This window comes from Bufo bufo, chromosome 2 (assembly GCF_905171765.1).
Source record: "Bufo bufo chromosome 2, aBufBuf1.1, whole genome shotgun sequence".
Taxonomy (NCBI): Eukaryota; Metazoa; Chordata; class Amphibia; order Anura; family Bufonidae; genus Bufo; species Bufo bufo.
In genome coordinates, this window is record NC_053390.1 from 762996189 (window position 1) to 763017738 (window position 21550).

At 39.7% G+C, this 21550-nt stretch overlaps 1 protein-coding gene across 2 annotated transcripts in view; it reads right to left on the bottom strand.

Moving 5' to 3' along the window:
* Positions 1 to 789: 789 nt before the first annotated feature.
* SLIT2 (slit guidance ligand 2) overlaps positions 790 to 21550 on the bottom strand; it is a 429541-nt gene continuing 408780 nt past the window's right edge. For both annotated transcript variants that reach the window (XM_040419036.1, XM_040419035.1), the window contains exons 32-36: positions 19274 to 19404; positions 15170 to 15324; positions 12586 to 12874; positions 7511 to 7722; positions 790 to 2550 (exon numbers count right to left, since the gene is read on the bottom strand). In XM_040419036.1, coding sequence (XP_040274970.1) covers positions 2309 to 2550; positions 7511 to 7722; positions 12586 to 12874; positions 15170 to 15324; positions 19274 to 19404 — 1029 coding nt within the window. In that variant the 3' untranslated portion in view covers positions 790 to 2308. The remainder of the gene's footprint in view (positions 2551 to 7510; positions 7723 to 12585; positions 12875 to 15169; positions 15325 to 19273; positions 19405 to 21550) is intronic.

Sequence of the window (21550 nt, forward strand, 5' to 3'; positions counted from 1 at the left end):
AGATCTTAATCTCATTGACAACCTGTCAGTCCTCAAAAAATGGGTGGACAAACACACAGAAACGGTGATCAACTTCAAGCACTGATTAGGCAAGAATGGGTTGCCATCAGTCAGGATTTGGCCCAAAACCTGATATCCAGCATGTCAGGGCGACTTGCAGAAGTCTTTCAAAAGAAGGGTCAACGCTGGAAATATCGATTCTTTGTCAATAAACTTTAAAAAAAACTTATGAAAAGCTTATAGTTGTATGTCAGTATACCATAGAAACATCTGCCAAAAAGATAGAAAAACACTGAAGCTGCAAACTTTGTAAAAAATAAAATTTATGTCAGTTAAAAACTTTTGTCCATGACTGTAGGCTACTACTCTGTTCAACCTGTTTTTCTGCAGTATACTTATGTATACCAGCTAGAGGGAGACCAAAATGACACTGGCTAATGGATCCCTATGGACATGGCTAGCATGTATGTTGGGTGGACCCATCTATGTATATTGGGTGGACCATCATGGACCCGTCTGTGAATGGACTCCAAATTGTCAAATAACAGCTTGTAACTGATTGATGGCCTGGAAGAAAGTCCCCTAAAGATATGAAGTCCCCAGTCTCTGTACAGGGCTGTAGAATAAATGTGTGCTATGCAAGCAACAATTGTTAATAATTCTGTGTTATCAGGTTACTGTTGCTTAAGGTAACAATGCGGGTAACGATTGCAGGGAATTGTAATGTATGAGATTCACTAATACTTCAAAGTGACCTCAAAAAGTTGATGGAGATGAGTTCAGACATTATGGAAGTAATATCTGTTTAATTTACAAACATCAGTTGCATTACTGATATCAGTCCAGGTAAGACAAAGAACGCTGTATTACACATGTACACCTATTTTTTTTGTAAATACAAATTTATAAAATGCTGAACTTAACAAATATTTTTTGTACAGAGTGCCTGTTGTTTTCTTTATTTAAGGAAAGAAGAGCACAGCCCACTACCAACCATTAACAATCATGTACTGTAGTTTAGCAGCAGCATATTAACATGGGAACCACGTAATACTATGGTAGTCTTATTATAGGGAAATAAAAATCACAATTGAGAACAGTATAAACTGCTCCATAAGACAGATAAAACTTCATGGGGGAGGGGATAGAAAGGGTTTACTAAAGCCTAGAGACATCTGTATGCCTAGAACACAATTTTAGTTTTATGTAAAGATACATTATATTTATATTATAGCTAGGGAAAAATACTTCTATATCATTTCGATCTAATGTGAAGACACTCTAATGTACATTTTCTGGCATTGTTTCCAGAGTTTGACAACATTCCGGTTACACAACCACATTAGCGAACACATATCAGACAAAACAAATCCGTCAGACACTATTTGCTATGTTACTTCTATAAGAGAAAAAAAATCCTGACTTTGAGTCATTTTGTGTTTACCAAAATAGAAAAATATCAGGACAAATATAAATTAATATATATTAAAGCATTGCAAAAAGGGATAACCTAAAAGTGTTAAGAATGATGTACTCTGATACAATAAATATGTTTCATTCATATTCTGAATACTGTTTTATAAACATTTTGTAAAATTATTCCTAATTAAAAAACTACCAGACTTTTTTTTACTAATGGCCCAGTTAATTTTTATATTACAATAAAAAGATAATACTGGAAAATGGCTAGATGAAGACTTCTTTAAGCTTCTTGTGCTATCATGTGACAATAACATTTTTGGAACCAGAAATCTACTCTGGGCTAATGTCCGTCCCCATTACTGTTCCTCATCAGATGACTTGGAATGCGCAAAGTTCCTTAATACGCTTTAGCTGATCAGGTAGGGTAACCTCAATGCAAGAGACAGAATCAACTTGATCCCTTATCATTCACAGCTTGTCTTTGATTAAATGTGTGGCTCACCAATCGGCAGGGCTCATCAATGCTGATATGTTAACCACTTTATGACTCCTTGTCTGGGATAGATTTTTAGACTCATTTTCCAGCATCTAATGATGAGCAAACCCTGTCGAACAGCAGTTGTAGTTCTCTTCCATCACGAAACATCTTCGTAGACTTTAGAATTATTGTTCTTCTCTTCTCTGTGAGAAGTCTTGCTTTAGACTTTTTCATTTTTGAATTGCCAGTGAGGAAAATGTCATTTTCTTTTTTTTTTCTTAATAAAAATATGTCTGTTTCTGTATTTTACAATATATTCCAAATATTTTCCACTATCAAGTTTGAATTAGTCCAACACGGTCATAAAAGGTATACAACGTTTTCAAAGGGCTTCTGAAGGTTACATATTTAGGAGGGGCACTTTGTACAGCCACATTTTATGACTTTCTCAATTTCGTCCACAAATGAGGTGCCATCAGTGCACTCGAAAATGTATTTCCGTCGCTTACTTCTCAGTGGTCTGCAGCACTGACCATTTGTGCATCCTCCTCTGCATTCTAGTCGCGATACCTTCTCGGTCGTCTGGCAAGCAGCGTAACCTTGCTGCTTTTGGTAATAATCTCTGATCCGTTCCCCTCGGCAAGAGATTTCTATAAACAAAATGAAACCACATTTTAGCAAAGTTGTTTTCCAATTTAATAACATTGTATTATATTTAAAATACCGTACTATTTCCAATTTAGGCGAAATTTGGTCAAATATTGTGAAATATACAGTTCACCCACTGAATACAAAATTGTAAAGGGGTTATCCCATGGGTAAAGGCTATGTACACCTTTAAGGGCAATTTTTTTATTAGTCCATTTTACTCCTTATGTGCTAAAAATCTTTTTTTTTTCAAATAGTCTTTATTAAAAATATGGAGTCATTTTCTCTGTACAGAGCTGAGATGCTCTATTACCAGAATATGAATTTTCTCTCTGCTCAGTCAGACAGGGAGCTCTGCTCTGCCACCTTATAAACATTTATTAAAATTCAATCCTTATCTTACTGATAAGAATGTGGCTTAAATAAGTGTTTATGACCTCTTAGTAATTTAGAGAAAAGGTTTATTAGATGACTGGCACAAAGTAAAAGTAGGATGCACACAGCTAGAAAAAAAGTTAACCCTTTGTGACAGAACGTCTCAATATTTCTAATAAAGGCCAATTGAAAAAATTATTTTTAGCCCCAAATGAGTAACATGCAATCATTAAAAAAATTGTCTCTGAAGGTGTCCATAGTCTTTAATGTAAACATTTTTAAATCAGACATCATTTAGTACATGACAATATCGCATTAACAAAGCTAGAACCAACCCTGTACACCACATGGATCCATTCACTATTCCTATTGCTCTGCTAGATTTATATCAAGCTGGCAGCTCAGGGTGTGTCCTTTCTGCTGCAGCTCTGTCTCTATCACAGCTCAGGAGGCAGTTGAATGATGGAACTGAACACGTGCGTCCTGCAGCGTTTCAAAGAAAACATTTTAGAATGAGTTGGAAACAAGGAGAAGAGTCACAGGGCAGTTTGCTGATGTCGTCTCCCTGCTCGGCTTCATTGACAGATCTTCTCCTAGTTTGTGTATATATAGAAACCTGTCAATCATGCAATGCCAGGCAGGGAGAAGACGACAAAGAGCTGCCCCCCAAGACTCTTGTACCTCTTCCTGGCTCATTTTAAACTACATTTTCTTGAAAAACACTGGCATGTTTCAGAGTAAAATATAACTGTCTACAGTATAACTAGGGAACCTATCCTTGTGTCCTATAGCTCATACACTTGAGTCTCCATGGTAAAAGACTTCAAACTAATTCTGTGGAAGTCTGATATTGTTGGCATGTGTTATTTTGCACCAACTTTCCCCTACTTCTTGTTAACATACAGTTCATAAATTAGTAGACTGAAGGGAGAGTGACTGTAGGATCAGACTACACTGGGTTTGTTTGTTGTCTGTTACCTTGGTGATGCATTGGTCTGCATAGTAGCTGTAGACATACAATGTTTAGGCTATGTACTTTTTAATAAAGACTATTTGTAAAGTTGCTTCATTTTTTTTATTTTACATCTTTGCGGGACAATAAGAAGTGGACATTAGCTCCCTCAACCATACCATTGCATAATATATCTAAAGTCATGACGGACCACTGGCCACCAGTCTACTTCTATCATGTTACAAAATATTAAATGACTGTATGTTGCACTTGTCTTTTGACTCATTTCAATGGCCATAATTTCCTTAAATAATTCTCATAGTCTGTAAGCAATAAATACAATATTATTACAATGACAACAAAATTGGTGGCTTAAATCTTAGTTTTTAAATGCAGAACTACACATTTACTGTGTAGCCTGAACAGCTGGTTCTGTTTTCATGAGGGAACTGTTTCGGAGAGCATGCAATTTAATTTATTAGACCTCCAGCTCAATATTATTCAATCTGTTGCTTAATACAAGTAACATTCCACTAGATTCATAAATTACTAAAGTATAAACCAGCTAAAAATGAGCCATCTGTTAATCACTTCCCTGGCCCTGTTCCCCATTTTCCCAGTCACATTGATGCCGAAAAAACAATAAATAAATGCCAGCTGAGGAAAGAGAAAGGGGAAGACATTGATATATGGAGGAAGGAGACACCACAATGAAAGGAGGGAGGAAAAAAAATATATGATCCCTTGTGTTTCGACCGTCTCACCTGTGGAATTCTCTGTGATAAATCAGTGAAGGCTGAAGGGTGAAGAGCAGAGTTTGAGATAAGGTAAAGTGTGGAATTATTGTCCATTACAGAACATACATAAGAAAGGGAACATAACAGTATACAGGAAAGTACACATAAAGGAAAGGGGTTGCAAGAGAATACGAAAAAAAAAAAATGCCCACTTTCTTCCAGAAACACTGCCATTCTTGTCTATGGGATCTGTCTGGTATTGATGCACTGCCGCATTCACTTGAATGGTGGCTGAACTGTAAAAATATACATAGCCCAAAGGTAAAAATGGCGCTGTTTATGGGGGGAAAAAAGCAGCTATGTTTTTCTAATCTCATACAACCCCTTTAACACACTATAGTAAGCATGTGAGACATTTAGCTGTGACAGTAATTAGGACAAAAAACATCACATAACACAAATGTTAATATAAGACAATTGTAACTATTTAGTGAATACTAACAAAAATAAACATTAATAATTCTAAACATAATTAGCTAGGTAAATGTAGATTTCAGTTTTGTTGACAAATAATAAAATAGAGGAATAACTTACTTTTTATGAGTTATCAAAAAATTTAATTTTATTCACTAATTTATTTAATACATAAGAAAGGCAAATATTCAAGGTGTGACTTGTGTTTTGTGTTATTAATGAAAATGATTATGTCAATAATATACTATATTAAATTACAATTTCCTTTTTTAAAGAGGTTGTTTAATATTGATGACCCATCCTCAGGATTGGCGAGGTCCAACACCCAGCTGAGGAGGCTGCCACGTTCTGGCGAGTGCTGTGGTCTCCTCGCAGCTCACCAAGCACAGTGCTGTACATTGTATGGTGGCTATGCTATTCACTTGAATGAGACTGAGCTGCACCTAGGCCATGTGATCAATGAACCTGATATCACCGGCCTGGGAACGCTCTGATCTTTTCAAATAGCTGGTAGTCAGACCCCCGTAGATCTGATATTGATGACTTATCCTGAGGAAATGCCATCAATATCTCAGAAAACCCCTTTAATCTAAATGACCAATAAAGTACCACAGTCTTAAATTCAAACGTTTAGGCCCTGTTTGTATTTTGTGCTACAAAGTTTGCAATTTTTGGCAGCAACACTGTTTATGCCATTGGCCATACCATAACCCCAACAGAAATCCGACTGACCCCATATAAGCCACTGATATCCATAAGAATCTGCTGAAAAATTGACCTGGTGCAGCTGCCCTAGCTCTGTGCAAAAAGCAGGCTACTATGATAATGTGGCAAAATCTTAGATTATATTCACCCGTGCAGAAATGTAAGAGACTAAATTGGGCTTATACAAATCCATGTGTTTTTTGTTCAGTAACTAGGGAAAAGATTTCTCAGTTTCAAAAATTTCTGCAACCAATCAGCCTCATGTGAATGTCCCCTTGGCCATACATATTAACCTCTGGTCACATTACCACCATAGCATCTGAAAAAACTGAGCAAATTGATCCCAATGTATCCTGGTGAATCCTAATGACATGATATGGATGCAGACTACAGCGTTCTTGTCATTAAAGGTTTCCAGAGAGCCGAAAAAGTGTCAATGTGAACAGAAGATGGAATTAATTCTGGTATTTTATGCATTTAAATATGTTTAGTTGTAAAAAAAAACAAGACTGGTAACAAGAAAGCACACTGAGATAGATAAAACCCCAACAAAACAGAACTACAGTTGGTTAGTTTTGAGGACAGATGAAGTGTGATTTGCATGACATTGTAGATCTTCAGCCCCTTCTCCTCTAAGGGTTCTTTAAAAGAATTATACAAAAAAAATAGAACTATACAGGATGGTTCACTCTGTAAATGGTATAAATAGTGTAAACATTAAATGCCGAGTGCCTATACCAAACTCGTGCCGACAAATACAATAAAAATTAAAAAAAAGTTATAAATTGAATAGTTACGGCATAAATATTAAAACTCATTTTAAAACAAATGTAATAATAATGATGAAATAAATATTACGTTTTAAAGCAAATTTAATAATAATAATAAGTTTGGCAATACACAAACAAATAATAGAATAAAAAGAAACAGAAATAGTAAAATTGACGCAATTATCATCATTATTATTATATTATTCGTTTTGAATTATTTAGTTTTAATATTACTGCCTGGAGAGCATGGCCCTTTCGATAAAAAGAATAAAATAGATAAAAATATAGTTAAGCCTCCCACAAACAAAGTAAAAAAAATGACATAAAGAGATAGACATATGGGTGATACTAAAAGAGCAGTTTTCTTCTTTCTGAAGGAGAATTATTTTGCATACTTTTTCCCAGGGAGCATTGCCCTAAAGACCCTCTTTCAGCTGGATCTCCACTACAGTCATCACCATAAGGAGTCCTCAGATCAAATATCAAAGGTCCTTGTTTTGGTAGCAAAATCAGAGTTTCAATCTTAGCTATGTAGATTTTCATCCACGGGTTTATAGATCACTGATGTAAAGTTTAGGAGAACCAGGTAACAGGCAATACGGCCTCATTTATAGCTCCAACGTTTGCTACTCAGAGTTCCTAAACTTTTTAAAGGGATGGTCTTGTGACCACTGCTGATTGGAAACAATTGCTAGAATGAAGTGGCTGCGGCCACATGGTTGACCACTATAGCCAATGCACCTACTGATCAGCCATTGATGGTGCATCATAGCAATATGTCTGTCCTAATTCTGAGACTATGCATTTCGTTACACATCACCCTGGTTAGTAATGATCATCTGATCATCTTGACATGCATTTTATGCCAGTTTTGAGAAAACATTATGGAGTATATGTATGCAGTATTACGATCACTGTGTCTCTTCTTTCTATAAGTCAGATGAGTTACCTTTATCACAGCTGTCTCCGGTGTAACCAGTGTTGCACTCACAATAGGCTTTGTCCAGACCTGAAACCCTACACTTCCCATGTTTACACTTAAGAGACTGGCAAGGGTTAATCGGTTCTTCAGCTTCGTCACACAGGACTCCCCCATAGCCGGAGGAACATTTACAGCTATAGGAAAATGCATTGATTGGCAGACAGGTTCCATGGACACACCTGAAAAATAAAGCAAAGCACTATTTATAATACTGGCATACCCAGGTAGCAGCGGATGACCCTTCATTTTACTTTTTCTCTGCTTTTATTATTTTGTACCAGTTTAAAGGGTCATAGTGTGCTCTTCTCCATTCACATCCAGAGCAGCTTCCTAAGTTCTATGAGCTGAATTTGGAAACCCATTGATTTGCCTACGCTTCTTATCAATCATTAAACCTATCCTCCTTTATCTAGCAACGTACTGTTACATGACCTCCCATAATGCTCTGCTCTCTAGTAACAGGAGTTATGCAGAATTTTGATTGCAGCTCTGAATGTGAAGTAGAAACATCATGTGGCTGGTTTATGTCTTGAAATCTAGTAGCTGCATTTCTTCAATACCAATATCTCACTTTTGCAGCTCATTAAGGTTTTATCGTGAAAACTAGTGATGAGCGAAGTTTTAAAAAATTCAAATCGGCTGCTTCGCTGAACTTTGACAAGAAATTCAAATTCGTTACGAGGTACTTTGTCATGATTTGCATTACATTGTATGTAGTGGGCACAATGATGGGGAAGGCGATCGCGCCACCCCACGTTATTGAACCCCACAGATGCCATGTTCATCGCTGATTACGGCTTCTGAGAGTCACATTGACGCCTTTCAGGGGTTAATCAGTGGTTAAAAAAAATACATACTCACCTCATCCATTTGATAGCTGAGAGGCAGTCATGGCCATCTTGATTGAAGAAAACGCCCCAAATATTGTGCGCGCTGACGTGATGACGTCACCACGTCATCATGCTGGCCAGGCGTGGTGACGTCATCACTGATGATGTCACCGGCCCTGGTCAGCGTGCTGACGAGGTGATGTCACACTTCAGCGCGCGTGACATTTGGCGTGTTTTCTCAATTCTTCAATTAAGATGGCCGCGATGGCCTCTCTGCAATCAAATGGATGAGGTGAGTATGTATTATTTTTTACCGCCACTCCAGGAAATATGGATTCGTTACCATGAAGCACCAAGAAATTTGGACTCGTGGCAAATCAAATTTTTCCTGAAATTCGCATCGAATTCCACTTTGCTAACTTGAATTCGTTCAACACTAGTGGTAACTCACTCAAGTATAGTGAGATAATGCATGAAGATTACAGGTAGTCCCATGTAAAACAATAAATAAGACCTAATGGTATCAGAACGCAATTTGACAATCTCGGCTTGGCTACATTTGTCATGTGACAATACAGAGAAGAATAACATACAATGGCCCTACATCTGGAAACCATCTCCGACTAGTAGTCGCCACCACCAGAATCCTCCCTTAAAAAATGTTAGAGAGAATTTCACACCCTTCTCAACAATTATAATACACAAATAAATTGTCTCCAAGCCTGCGCTGTAATTCTGCCAAGAGCAGCATATGTGCTAGGTACTGCAAACATCTTTCAGCTGCGAGCTGTCAGAGCGGCATAAATTCTATATAAAAATGACATAGACGCTGGGGGGGGGGGGGGGAGAAGAAGTTTAGAATTGATAAGAAACGTTATGCCAAAACTTTCAAAAACAGACATTGCTCTTAAAAAGATAAAAGAGAATCTGTTCTAGACAGAGATTTGTCTGGCTGCTGCAAAAAATGTATCACGTCCTGAAAAACGCGTTCCGGTAAAAAGGATGATGCTGGGGTTCTGATGTCTGGCCGGGTTACATGTGCTGTCAACTGCTCAGTTAGCAGCCTCCATTGCAGACTCTGTCACGTATGATGGAAAAAATAGCACAGTATACGTGCTGTATATTTTACATAAAATGACAGACATCTTGACGGAACCCAATGGACTCCATTATATATCTGTGGTGCCTCTGGGCACCATTGGTGTCCCTCACAGCTTGAATTCTGTTTTTCTGCTTCCTATGATGGAACTTAGCCTAAGGCCCCATTCACACTACCATATTTTTGGTCCTCATCCGGGTCCGCAGAAAATGCGTACAGCACACCGTGTACTGTCTGCATCCATATGTCCCTTCCATAGACCCGCAAAAAAGATAGAACATGTCCTATTCTTGTCTGTTTTGGGTACAAGAATAGGCATTGTTGCAATGAATCCACAAAATAAAAACGTCATCCTTATTTTTTGTGGATCCACGTTTTGCGGACCGCAAAATACATGCGGTCATGTGAATGAACCCTAAGGAATAAAAAGTGAGCAAATTGTTCCGTTTTGCAATTTCTGGTTCACTTCTGAGGAATTTTAAAGTGAGTGGGGATATGGAAAAAAGTGGTGTCAAGTTAAAGATGGGGCCTCATCAATCAGGTATAATGTTATAGAGCAAGATAACAGCAGATGTCATTTATTGATGCAGAAGGCAGTCCTCCTTAATGATTGACAGCCTTCCCTGTAAGCTTACTGAGGTAACTGTCAATTTTTGAGCAGCACCACCCACTTGTTTAATTACCAGGTTATATAATGCTTTGGAATACATACTGTATATATTCCAATCTATTTTACACTGAACAAAAATATAAACACAACACTTTCGGTTTTGCTCCCATTTTGCATGAGCTGAACTCAAAGATCTGAAACATTTTCTACATACACAAAAGACCCATTACTCTCAAATATTGTTCACAAATCTGTCTAAATCTGTGTTAGTGAGCACTTCTCCTTTGCCGAGATAATCCATCCCACCTCACAGGTGTGGCATATCCAGGTGCTGATTAGACAGCATGAATATTGCACAGGTGTGCCTTAGACTGCCCACAATAAAAGACCACTCTGAAATGTGCACAGTTTTGCCTTACTGGGGGAGGGGGTCAGAAAACCAGTCAGTATCTGGTGTGGCCACCATTTGCCTCATGCAGTGAAACACATCTCCGTCGCATAGAGTTGATCAGGTTGGGTGACATGTCCGGTGAGTTTGCTGGCCATGCAACAACTGGGATGTTTTCAGCTTCCAGGAATTGTGTACAGATCCTTGCAATATGGGGCTGTGCATTATCATGCTGCAACATGAGGTGATGGTCGTGGATAAATGTCACAACAATGGGCCTCAGGATCTCGTCACGGTATCTCTGTGCATTCAAAATGCCATCAATAAAATGCACATGCGTTCGTTGTCCATAACATAAGCCTGCCCATACCATAACCCCACCACCACCATGGGCCACTCGATCGACAAGGTTGACGTCACCCACACGACGCCACACACGCTGTCTGCCATCTGCACTGAACAGTGAAAACCAGGACTCATTCATGAACAGAACGCCTCTCCAACGTGCCAGACGCCATTGAATGTGAGCATTTTCCCACTCAAGTCGGTTACGATGACGAACTGCAGTCAGGTCCAGACCCCGATGAGGACGGCGAGCATGCAGTTGAGCTTCCCTGATATGGTTTCTGACAGTTTGTGCAGAAATTCTTAGGTTATGCAAACCGATTGTTGCTGCAGCTGTACGGGTGGCTGGTCTCAGACGATCATGGAGGTGAACATGCTGGTTGTGGAGGTCCTGGGCTGGTGTGGTTACACAAGGTCTGCGGTTGTGAGGCCGGTCGGATGTACTGCCAAATTCTCTTAAACGCCTTTGGAGACCGCTTATGGTAGAGAAATGAACATTCATTGCACAGGCAACAGCTCTGGTAGACATTCCTTCAGCCAGCATGCCAATTGCACGCTCCCTCAAACGTTGCGACATCTGTGGCATTGTGCTGTGTGATCAAACTGCACATTTCAGAGTGGCCTTTTATTGTGGGCAGTCTAAGGCACACCTGTGCAATATTCATGCTGTCTAATCAGCACCTTGATATGCCACTCCTGTGAAGTGGGATGGATTATCTCGGCAAAGGAGAAGTTCTCACTAACACAGATTTAGACAGATTTGTGAACAATATTTGAGAATAATGGGTCTTTTGTGTATGTAATTTTTTTTTCAGATCTTTGAGTTCAGCTCATGCAAAATGGAAGCAAAACCGAAAGTGTTTATATTTTTGTTCAGTATAGCTTGTGCATGTAAAATGCCTTATACCTCATGTGTGACCTAACAGAGAGCATCTCAGGACAGTCCAGGGGGCCAGGATACATTAATGCAAGCCAGATCCAGCAGTACCTGAAGAGAGATGAACTAGCCTCTGCTTTACCTGCACACTGCACATGTCCCTGATGGTACCAACATTGATTGAATGGAATATCCTTGCTATAGATGTTAATAAAGCCAGAAAAAGGGGCAGCCACCATGATTATTCAGGAGAGCAGCAGCTCCCCCAGGACTGTACAGGAGAGCAGCATCACCTCCATGACTATTCAGGAAAGCAGCATCATCTCCATGACAATTCAGGAGAGAAGCATCACCCCCATGACTAGTCAGGAGAGCAGCATCACCCCCATGATTATTCAGGAGAGCATCATCACCTCCATGACAATTCAGGAGAGCAGCATCATCTCCATGACTAGTCAGGAGAGCAGCATCACCCCCATGATTATTTAGGAGAGCATCATCACCTCCATGACAATTCAGGAGAGCAGCATCACTTCCATGACTATTCAGGAGAGCAGCATCACCTCCATGACTATTCAAGAGAGCAGTATCACCTCCACAATTCAGGAAAGCAGCATCACCCTCATGAGTATTCAAGGGTAATTTGCGGCATGTCCTGTATATAAAACTTTTTATATAATGCAAGAACAAAGACTATATAGGGACAAGTCTAAAAACAGTATAACGTTTGGTAGAAGGTTCCCTTTAAGGCAAATAAACTGCTTTTTTCTATGTGTTGCTGAATGTTTTTGAAAAAAATAACTCAGATGAAGACCCTCCTCTAGATTAAGCATCCAGTCAATTAATATATCATCTCTTGTCTCTAGCAGTATATCAACAAACATGCTACATACTTGTGTCCTAGGCAAGGGTCGTTGGACTGCTGGTCGCAGAATGGTCCTGACCAGCCTCCCTCACACTCGCAGGTGAAGCCGGACTGACTGCTAGCTACACATGTTCCATGTATGCAGACTTTCTTGTTGCAGGGCTCACATCCGGGGACTATTCCTGTTTGCAGATTGAGCATCTTGAAGTCTTGCAGCTCGTTATTTAAGTACAAGTTCCGTATGCAGCCTTGGAAATAAGTGCCATTGTGTCCAGAAGATTGACGTAGCACAGCGACATTGTTCTTTATTGGCATACCTGCATTGTCAGAAAGTACAACGTTAAATATACACCACACAGCAACATTGTGCTGAAATAAACAAGTCGAATATTAGAAATGGTGGCCCAGTGGTTAGTGTCATGGCACTGGAGGCATTGGTTTTAATCCAACTGGTTAACATCCCTGTTGAATTTGTTGTATTTTTAAGGTCCCCCCTGGATACTTGAAATAGGTGAATCTGGTTCCATACAATTGTGTGAAAGGGAAATATGTTCATAAATCATACCCAAGACAGTAAATGATGTGAGCAAAAACATGTATTGCTTTTTCATATTTCATTTCACATGTAAATTACATATGCTGTTGTATTACACCGGAGGTGTGAGGCCTATAGTGGTACTGCAGTTCTACAAGTCTTTGCTTACCCTGCATTCCCACTCCCGGTACTACTCACATCATATGGGCAGCTGCTGGAGAACTACGCCAGATTAATATCTTAGATATTTCCAAAATACCGCACATATGGGGAGATTTATCAAACTGGTGTAAAGTAGAACTGGCTTAGTTACCCCTAACAACTAATCAGAATCCACCTTTCATTTTTTACAGCTCCTTTGGAAAATGAAAGGTGGAATCTAATTGGTTTCTATGGGCAACTAAGCCAGTTCTAATTTACACCAGTTTGATAAATCTCTCCCATAGTTTCTATATATCTATACAGTTGCTAGGTAGAAGCCAGAGTCTGAGTGATTCTCGGTCAATTGATCTTTTCAGTAACATCTGCCATCCATATCATAGTATCAGGCTTCATTCACGACCTTCTGTTGCAGGATTCATTAAACATTCCAAACAAAATAGTGCAGCAAAATGCTGGTCTCACTGATGGAAACCTTACAGAGCCCATTATAGTCAGTGGGGTCTGTCAGAAGCCGTTTATATCCGTCATGCATCTGATCCAGTGATTCAATTATTTTCGTTGTTCTGCTCCGATACTGAAGCAGAACATCAGAAATAATAGCGGAGCAAAGCCTAAAAGACTCCATTGGTAAAATACCCAGTAGATTAGAGGGCCACTGACCAATTCTCTTTAAATTTTAGGCTTGTTTCACACTACCGATACAGCTTTCCGGCAGGCAATTCTTGCATAGAATGCCGGGAATTGGGCGGAAAAAAACGCAGTGGATTCTCGGCATATTTGCTGGGTTGCGGTCAGATCTCCACCAGATCCCATTATGGTTAATAGGGCCGGATGGCATTCCAGCAGGATCTGGCAGTCTGTTCCCAGCTGGAACAACCTGCCGGATCTGTAAATGCGAGTGTGAAACTAGCATTACTTGAAGCACAGAGTGCCTATCGAGTAATGACTGATAAGTAAATTAGGGACTGTTGTAAGGCAGTAGACCACAAAACAAATTAGCCAGTAACCAATAGATGGGTTTCCATTTCCCTTCTAAATTCAAGAGCTGTACACGCTTGCTAATCTCTCTCCAGTGCTCGAACCCAATTGTTCTATTTATTGGTGACGGCATATGGTCCTGTCCAGTTAAAGGGTCTGTCTGGCAAACACATGCTCAAATACTAGGCAATTCAGAGTTATTAGTAGAAGTTCCTCCATTCACACATCTACCCAGCTATTAGCAACAGAGAAGAGCAAATATAAAAATCTTTTACTCTGGAGGACACAGAAGGTTTTCACAATTATGAACAGCTCACTGATTTCAAAGGGATCTACTATTTAATACTTTGCTTCTGCTGTGATGGTGTGCAGGGTAACTAAACCCTTGCTGCCGGTTCCCTCACAGATTACTGCAATGGGTCACCCTGCAACCAATTTACTGTCAACCAGTCTACCAATTTTCAAAAAGAGTTGCCCAAAATTGTTCTAGTTCATCTTGGTGCATAGGCGGGAGATTGTGCATGGCTGTGTTGTAAGCACCTCTGTCCACCATGCCATCCTGGAAATTTTTGGAGGTCTGAATCCAATGTCCCTTTTCTATCATGCTTTCTTTAGAATAGCACATTATGTTATAGTCTGAATTCTCAGTTTCCCCCTAGTGTTTCATCATAAAGCTGCAGATGATCATCCATAACATTATAAGAGTACACTATCAGTTATCTTCACTCTTCACTTTGTCTTGTTCGTGAAGAGGATTAGTTTAACAAACCAGCAGTGAAAGCTGAACCATCCATAACATTCCCTCCACATGTCTGATCAATACACTTCAGGAAGGGTTTGATGTGTGATCCAGGGGTCAGAAAACATATTAATCACAATGACGGGTGCTTAAAAAATGTACCTATTATCAGTGACATGACAAACCAATATCTTTTACCTCCTACGTAAAGCGGGGACTCGAAACCCAGAGAAGATTGTTTTGACAAATTAGTAATGGTCTTGGGGTTTCCGCCATCCACTATTAGTGACAATGTTTGATCCAGGCTTACAAGCTCCACAATGTGAAAATTCCCGTCATTTATTGTCTCAACGCTGTAAAGAGAAGAGGGAGATGTTTCAATCTACATGAAAAATCACTGTTAAGTTAGATCCCTTTGTAATCTATAAATTAGCAATTTAGTATTCAGCTTACACCGGTGCTACCAGGACACTTATGAGGAATCAGAGATGTAACTTAAAGCTTCTGGGCCCCAATGAAAAAAATTGTAAAAGGGCCTCTACCTTCCATGAGCCATTTGTTGTCTTTTCAGAAAGGCCTTTTATTTTAAGGAGTTATGCAGGTCCAAATTTATGGCCCATCCGTAGGATTAGATAGGTGGAGTTTTGACTCTGGGTGCCGCACCGATCAGTTGTTTGATGAGTTCACAGAGCTCCAGTGGGTGCCACATTTCCTTCTATGTTTGTTAGGCACAGCATCATACTTCTAATAGTGGTTTTACCTGGTATTACAGTTCATAACAGCTTTAATACCAGATATAGCCACTAATAAAATTAAGGGCTGATTGGTAGGGTGCAAAGAGTTGGACCTCCACCAATCTAATATTGATTGGAAGTCCCAGATTAAAACTTAGGTCATTTTAAAGGTGGTAACCTTGGACCTGTACCTTTGGGTCCCACCACAAAACGAATAAATCAGAAAACGCATGACATTTTTTCAGCGGTCATCAAGACACGAAATGCGACAAAGAGATCTAAAACTTACTGTCGGGTCTCAGCTTGTGGAACATGTACCTCAAAGGGCATATGCATTGTCTCTTGTACTGTACCTATGCCATGCTTTTAATAGGCAGCACAATCTTGAGGATACCTTGGTGTAGTTTGTTTGCATAAGGAGTCATTTTATCCAGGACAGTGATTTAGAATATCATTATCATTTCTTCTGTTACCGTGCATTTAAAATGGGGTATGTCCTAGAGCCAAATTTATCATATTGTTTTAGGACAAGAATGTCCTTCCATTTACACAGGACAGTTTGCAAGAATGACCTGATATCAAAATATGGTCCTATGGAGTATCGATATCTGAAGACTCCCTGATCATTGGGTTATATAATTACTATATAACAAGTCCTGATCTTATTTCTTATTCTTGGTGAATACAGGACGCCGTTCCCCCTGCTCTCTGCTAACAATAGTGTTTTTCTCTCCATGTCTATTTACTGCTAGTTGGAAGCCAGCACAGTAAGTTAAAGTGTCACGCTGTGTAACAGCCTCTGAAACTGCTGTTTTATGGCCATGGCTCTATGGTCTGTACCTGATTTAGTAATTAATTCATTGCTGGTGTAGCAATACACACAATAAGCCAAATCAGGGAGGCCAATCTGTTCCAATCATCAGAGCCTCATATTCTTCTCCTAATGATGGGAAGAATTACTGCATGGGAAGCTGACTCTGGAGTGATGCTGGAAAGCCCACGGAGGTGGAAGATCTGCCAAGTAGAGGGTTATGGGGCAGCGTAGCACAGCGCACACCACAGGGTTTAAATGATCACTGATGACAGAATGCTACTCAACTTGTCCGATTTTAGATGTTTGACTACACTTTAATACAATTTCTGCTACATCTTTATAAAATACATGTCTCCAAGCTGTTTTGAAGTCATTTAATACTATGACATATTGCTTACTAGGACAGGCTTCTGAGATCCCACAGATCCAGAGAATAAAAGGAAGAATATCTTTTGACATTGCTCTTGCTAAGGGAGAGATGCAACAAAACTACATGGGTCTTGGACAGAGCATGATTGGAAACATTGCTGATCAATGAAGGAGTCAATGCTCATTGCCCCTTCATTCTAAAGACTGTGGGGTCAAGATAGTCAGATCCACATTGAAGAGTAAGGGATGGCATATCCTATCAGGAGGAAAAAAGCATCAGACCCCTTGGAGTTCAGCATGCCCAATCAGGGTTGGACCGGCCCACCAGAGTACCAGAGGATCCTCTAGTGGGCCCAAGCTCTGACAATAATTGGCTCCTAATAAAATAGGGCCCTTAAGGTCCTATATACACAAAGTGTGGGCCTTCAGAATCATTTCCTCTGGTGGGCCCAAGAAACTTTAGTCTGACACTGTGCCCAATCTTTTGCTTACAAGGGAGATAAGCCACTACCAGAGGTGTCTGGTAGCAGCTTATTCTCCTCCTCCTGGGAACACCAGCTCAGCCGAGCCAAGTGTTCATGTGGATGGAGATTTTAGGAGGGACACCTATAGGTTAAACGAGAGTTTGGCGGACAGCTATCTAAAGGGTATGGCCACCTCAGCCTGGCATGGTGGATAACAGAGATCCATTCTATAGCACAGTGTATAATTATATTCATCATGCTATAGGTTTAGCCACCTCGTTATTTTAAGAAACCCGATGGACTTTCTACAGCCTACAAATGGCTTTGATCTAAGCATGGATACAAAACACGGCAATGAACCAGCACTAGAGATGGGTCAACATGTGGAAGTCATCTACAATATCATTGTGTGTTACATAATGAGTTTTATGATTGGATTACGTTTGAACAGATTTGTAAAAAAGAAATTTCGTGAAGGCAAGTGAATAAGGATTGGCATGGTCTGCAAACATGCCAGTGCCAGATGTTTGGAGCTCTCTCTTGCTGTGGAGAGAGGCACATCACACCACTGCGCCGTGCTTGCAAAGCTTTTTATATGGCTGTGTTTATATTGTACAATGGCCAAAAGACAAGTTTTAATGCTTATGAAACACCTAAAGAAAAGAATTTGGTGGATTCGGAATTTTGAGGCTGGTCACTCCACGCTAGCTTCACTCCATCACTAAGGTTGTAATAATGACGACTGCATGCCACCTGCACGTTCTCCTTTTCTTGTACTGTGGCCACCAGATTCCCTTCTCCAGCAACCTTTTATTACTCTCCAATCAATTAAACACAGTCTAGACGAGGCTGAGCAATCTCAGTTGTCATTAAGGCCAGTTACAATGTCATGAGGGGAGAAATTGAATGAGGTGACTGACGTACAAACCCTGATGGAGGAAATGTCTTAACTCATGGAAAGAGGTTGACTGGCATTAGTGCATTTAAAGGGCATTTGCTCCAAAGTTAAAGAGTTGTCTACAGAATTTTACCTTTTTTGAACAGAAGCCATGGTGGCTATTCATTTTCTCTAACCCATGGCATCAGCTGTTATCAAAAGATTGGGCATCCATGATATGCATGACGAACATTGGTCCATTCTAGCAGGTTGAGTACCAAGCAGAAGACCCCCACTATGATGTCCATATGCCCTAATAAAACATATTACTAAGCCTCTAAGAGTTGCAAATACATATGCGTATATATTCAAAATCCAGATCGAGATTTATACTTTAAGTCATCTTAGCTGAGTGGCCATGCCCAAGAGGGTAACATGACCATGAAGCGGGATTCCTGATCCCACATAATGACTAAGTCCGACACTTTTACATACAACTGCTCGCTCCATATAACTAGTACATGTAAATGTGCCACTGATCACCCAATGAATGAGCCAAAGCCAGTTAATCGGGTGACCACATCTTTTATGCAGCCCATAAAATCACCATTTGCCATCAGCACATTACCCTGTGTGACCTCTGCTCACAATGATAGTAAAAGTTCAGTTCCGACTGACTATTACCTGTTCATCAGCCCTTATAAAATGGCCTTTATAGGGGCATTTAATGGATATCCCTAATGTTAAGATCTATTTGATGATAAACTATCTTCATTACAGTCATAAAACTACATCTTTACAGAGTAATGTAAATGTAGAAAGCCATCAGATTGTGATGTGTTTCCAAATAAATGAAGAAGACAACATTTCTTCTCTAAAACAAATCAGTTGTACCGATCACCTGCCATCCGGCTCTATGCTTCACACCCAGGTAACTAGTCTACTACATTATAGGGTCACAGGACTGACTCAATTAATTTAGTTAACTTTTACCACCATAGGAAGAAATCTGTGACTAGCACAGAGGAACAGCTATAAACCTACCTGTAGATAGCAGATGCCGGGTAATTTCCAGTGTCATAACTAACCCGCACTCTGCCCCGGTAAACTTCCACTGCTACATGATCCTTGTCACCTTTGTAGAGGAGGATCCCACTGTCCTCATCTGTGGCCACCTGGAACAAGAACCACACGCATCAAGAGCCCATTCACAATATTACTTGCCTTCAATTTTTTTTTTTAGTAGTCAGAAAAAACAATTTTTATTATTGCATTGTACTCATTTTGAGCTAAATTTTTTTTTTTTAAATTGGTCTTTATTACAAATAAGGCGTCTGGATTTTCTCTCTGCTCCGTCAGCCAGCTAATCTGACGGGCTCCTTATTTCTGATCTCTGACATTATAAACACTTATTATAGCTCAGTTCTAATCTTACTGATAAGAAATTGGCTTAAATAAGTGTTTATGACCTCTTAGTAAATTAGAGATTAGGGTTATTAGATGAAAGTGAAAGTACGATTTACACAGCTAGACAGTTAACCCATTGTGACAAAGCAGCTCAATATTTTTAATAAAGACCAATTGAAAAAATGATTTTTAGCCCAAAATGAGTAAAATGCAATCATAAAAAAGGTATACATAGCCTTTAAGTTTAGACCTCCCAATGTTTAAAAATTCATAATACCAGGAATACTTCCTTCAAGGGATTGTTGCTAGGTCAGTTGTAGGAAAGTCTCTTGCTTGGGACCCCCCTTCGAATAGCTACAGAAGACAGCTACAGTACAGAGAAGCACTCACTCTTGGGAGCAAATATATATTTAATGGCCACCCATTTGTTAGAACAGGGATCATATAATACAACATTACACCTTCAGCTTTCCCTGCCAAAAACCCCCATCTGATCTTTGAGTGGAAATTTTTATTTTCGATTCATCTCATTAGCAAGAGCTCATCACCTCTGAGGGGCTGTCCCCACAAGAAAATAAGCACCCACCTACCTATTGATTGACAGGGCCAGACATATAGCCTGACAATATGGGTCCTGTTAGGCTAGATGTCTGCTATGACACCACTACACTTCCGAGTAGAAGCGCAAGCGCAGTTACTGCTCCTAAAGCTAAATTTGGGCTTCAGCGTCCGGCGCATGGCCTAGATTGTCATGGCAAGTCTAGATGTCTGGCCCTGTCAATCAACAGGTAGGAGGGTGCCTCTTCACCTATGGGAACAGACCCTCAGAGGTGAGGAGCATTAGAATCAATTCTAGAGGATAAAAATCTCTCCTGATCATGTGATGGACAGGGCTCTTTACAAGAGAGAGTAATGATAAACGTAACTTTAATGAGTCCTATGATCAACATCACATCTCCAGGACAGGATTTCATTCCCTGGAAGTAAGCCATGAAGGATTCTATACAATGATAGCAAACAGAGATATTTTGTTGTTTTTTTTTTGCTGGTCCTAAGATCCCCCTTTTAACATCCGCAATGATCCAGTTTATTTGACTTTACACCTGGTTAATATCGTATCATCCGTGTGATATAAGATATAATTCACTTTAAATCCATACACTTATTTATATGGTTTATGGAGTATTGTGACATGTTCTTTCTTTTACTCTGACATTCATCGACATCTGTATGATGTTAATAAAGAAAAAGCGGATTTCTGGAGCCGCAACAGAGGATCTCATTTCACAAGGAATTTCAATGTGTTCGTCTTATTAAACCTCCCCTTTATGTGCTGCTAAGATTCGGATCTAAATAAGGGTTTTATTGCAAGAGTGCTCACATGATACTGATATCTCCTCATGTTAAAAGTTCATGCATGTGTACTAGCTGCATACTTAGAGCAGTTTCTGTATGCTTCAGATAGCTGGAGCATATGATGACCCCACTTCAGACGTAATATGGCTGCATATTAGATTCCATATTAAGGCTGCAGCACTCAGACCCCTATGGTCCTACTGAACAAAACTTGGATTACAACAGAGTTTTAGGCTTCTGTGCACAGACAGATCGTCTAGGACTAGGTAATGCAGACCGCAATATGTGGTTGTGGTCATCTGAAGTAGGCCTCAGAAAAGAAAAAGCCCAGTTAGAAACATAACTATTGGTTGATTTGCTTTAAAGGGAATGTGCCATCAGAAAATGACCATTTGATTAAATAGCGCTTGTGTATAAATATATATATATATTTTATTTATTTTTTCCATGTCCCTGGCTATAATTCCAAAATGTATATAATCCTGCAAGTTTCACACTGGCTACTAGGCGATATTCCAGACTTCTGCACAGGTCACAGAGCATGCCTAGAAAACTCAT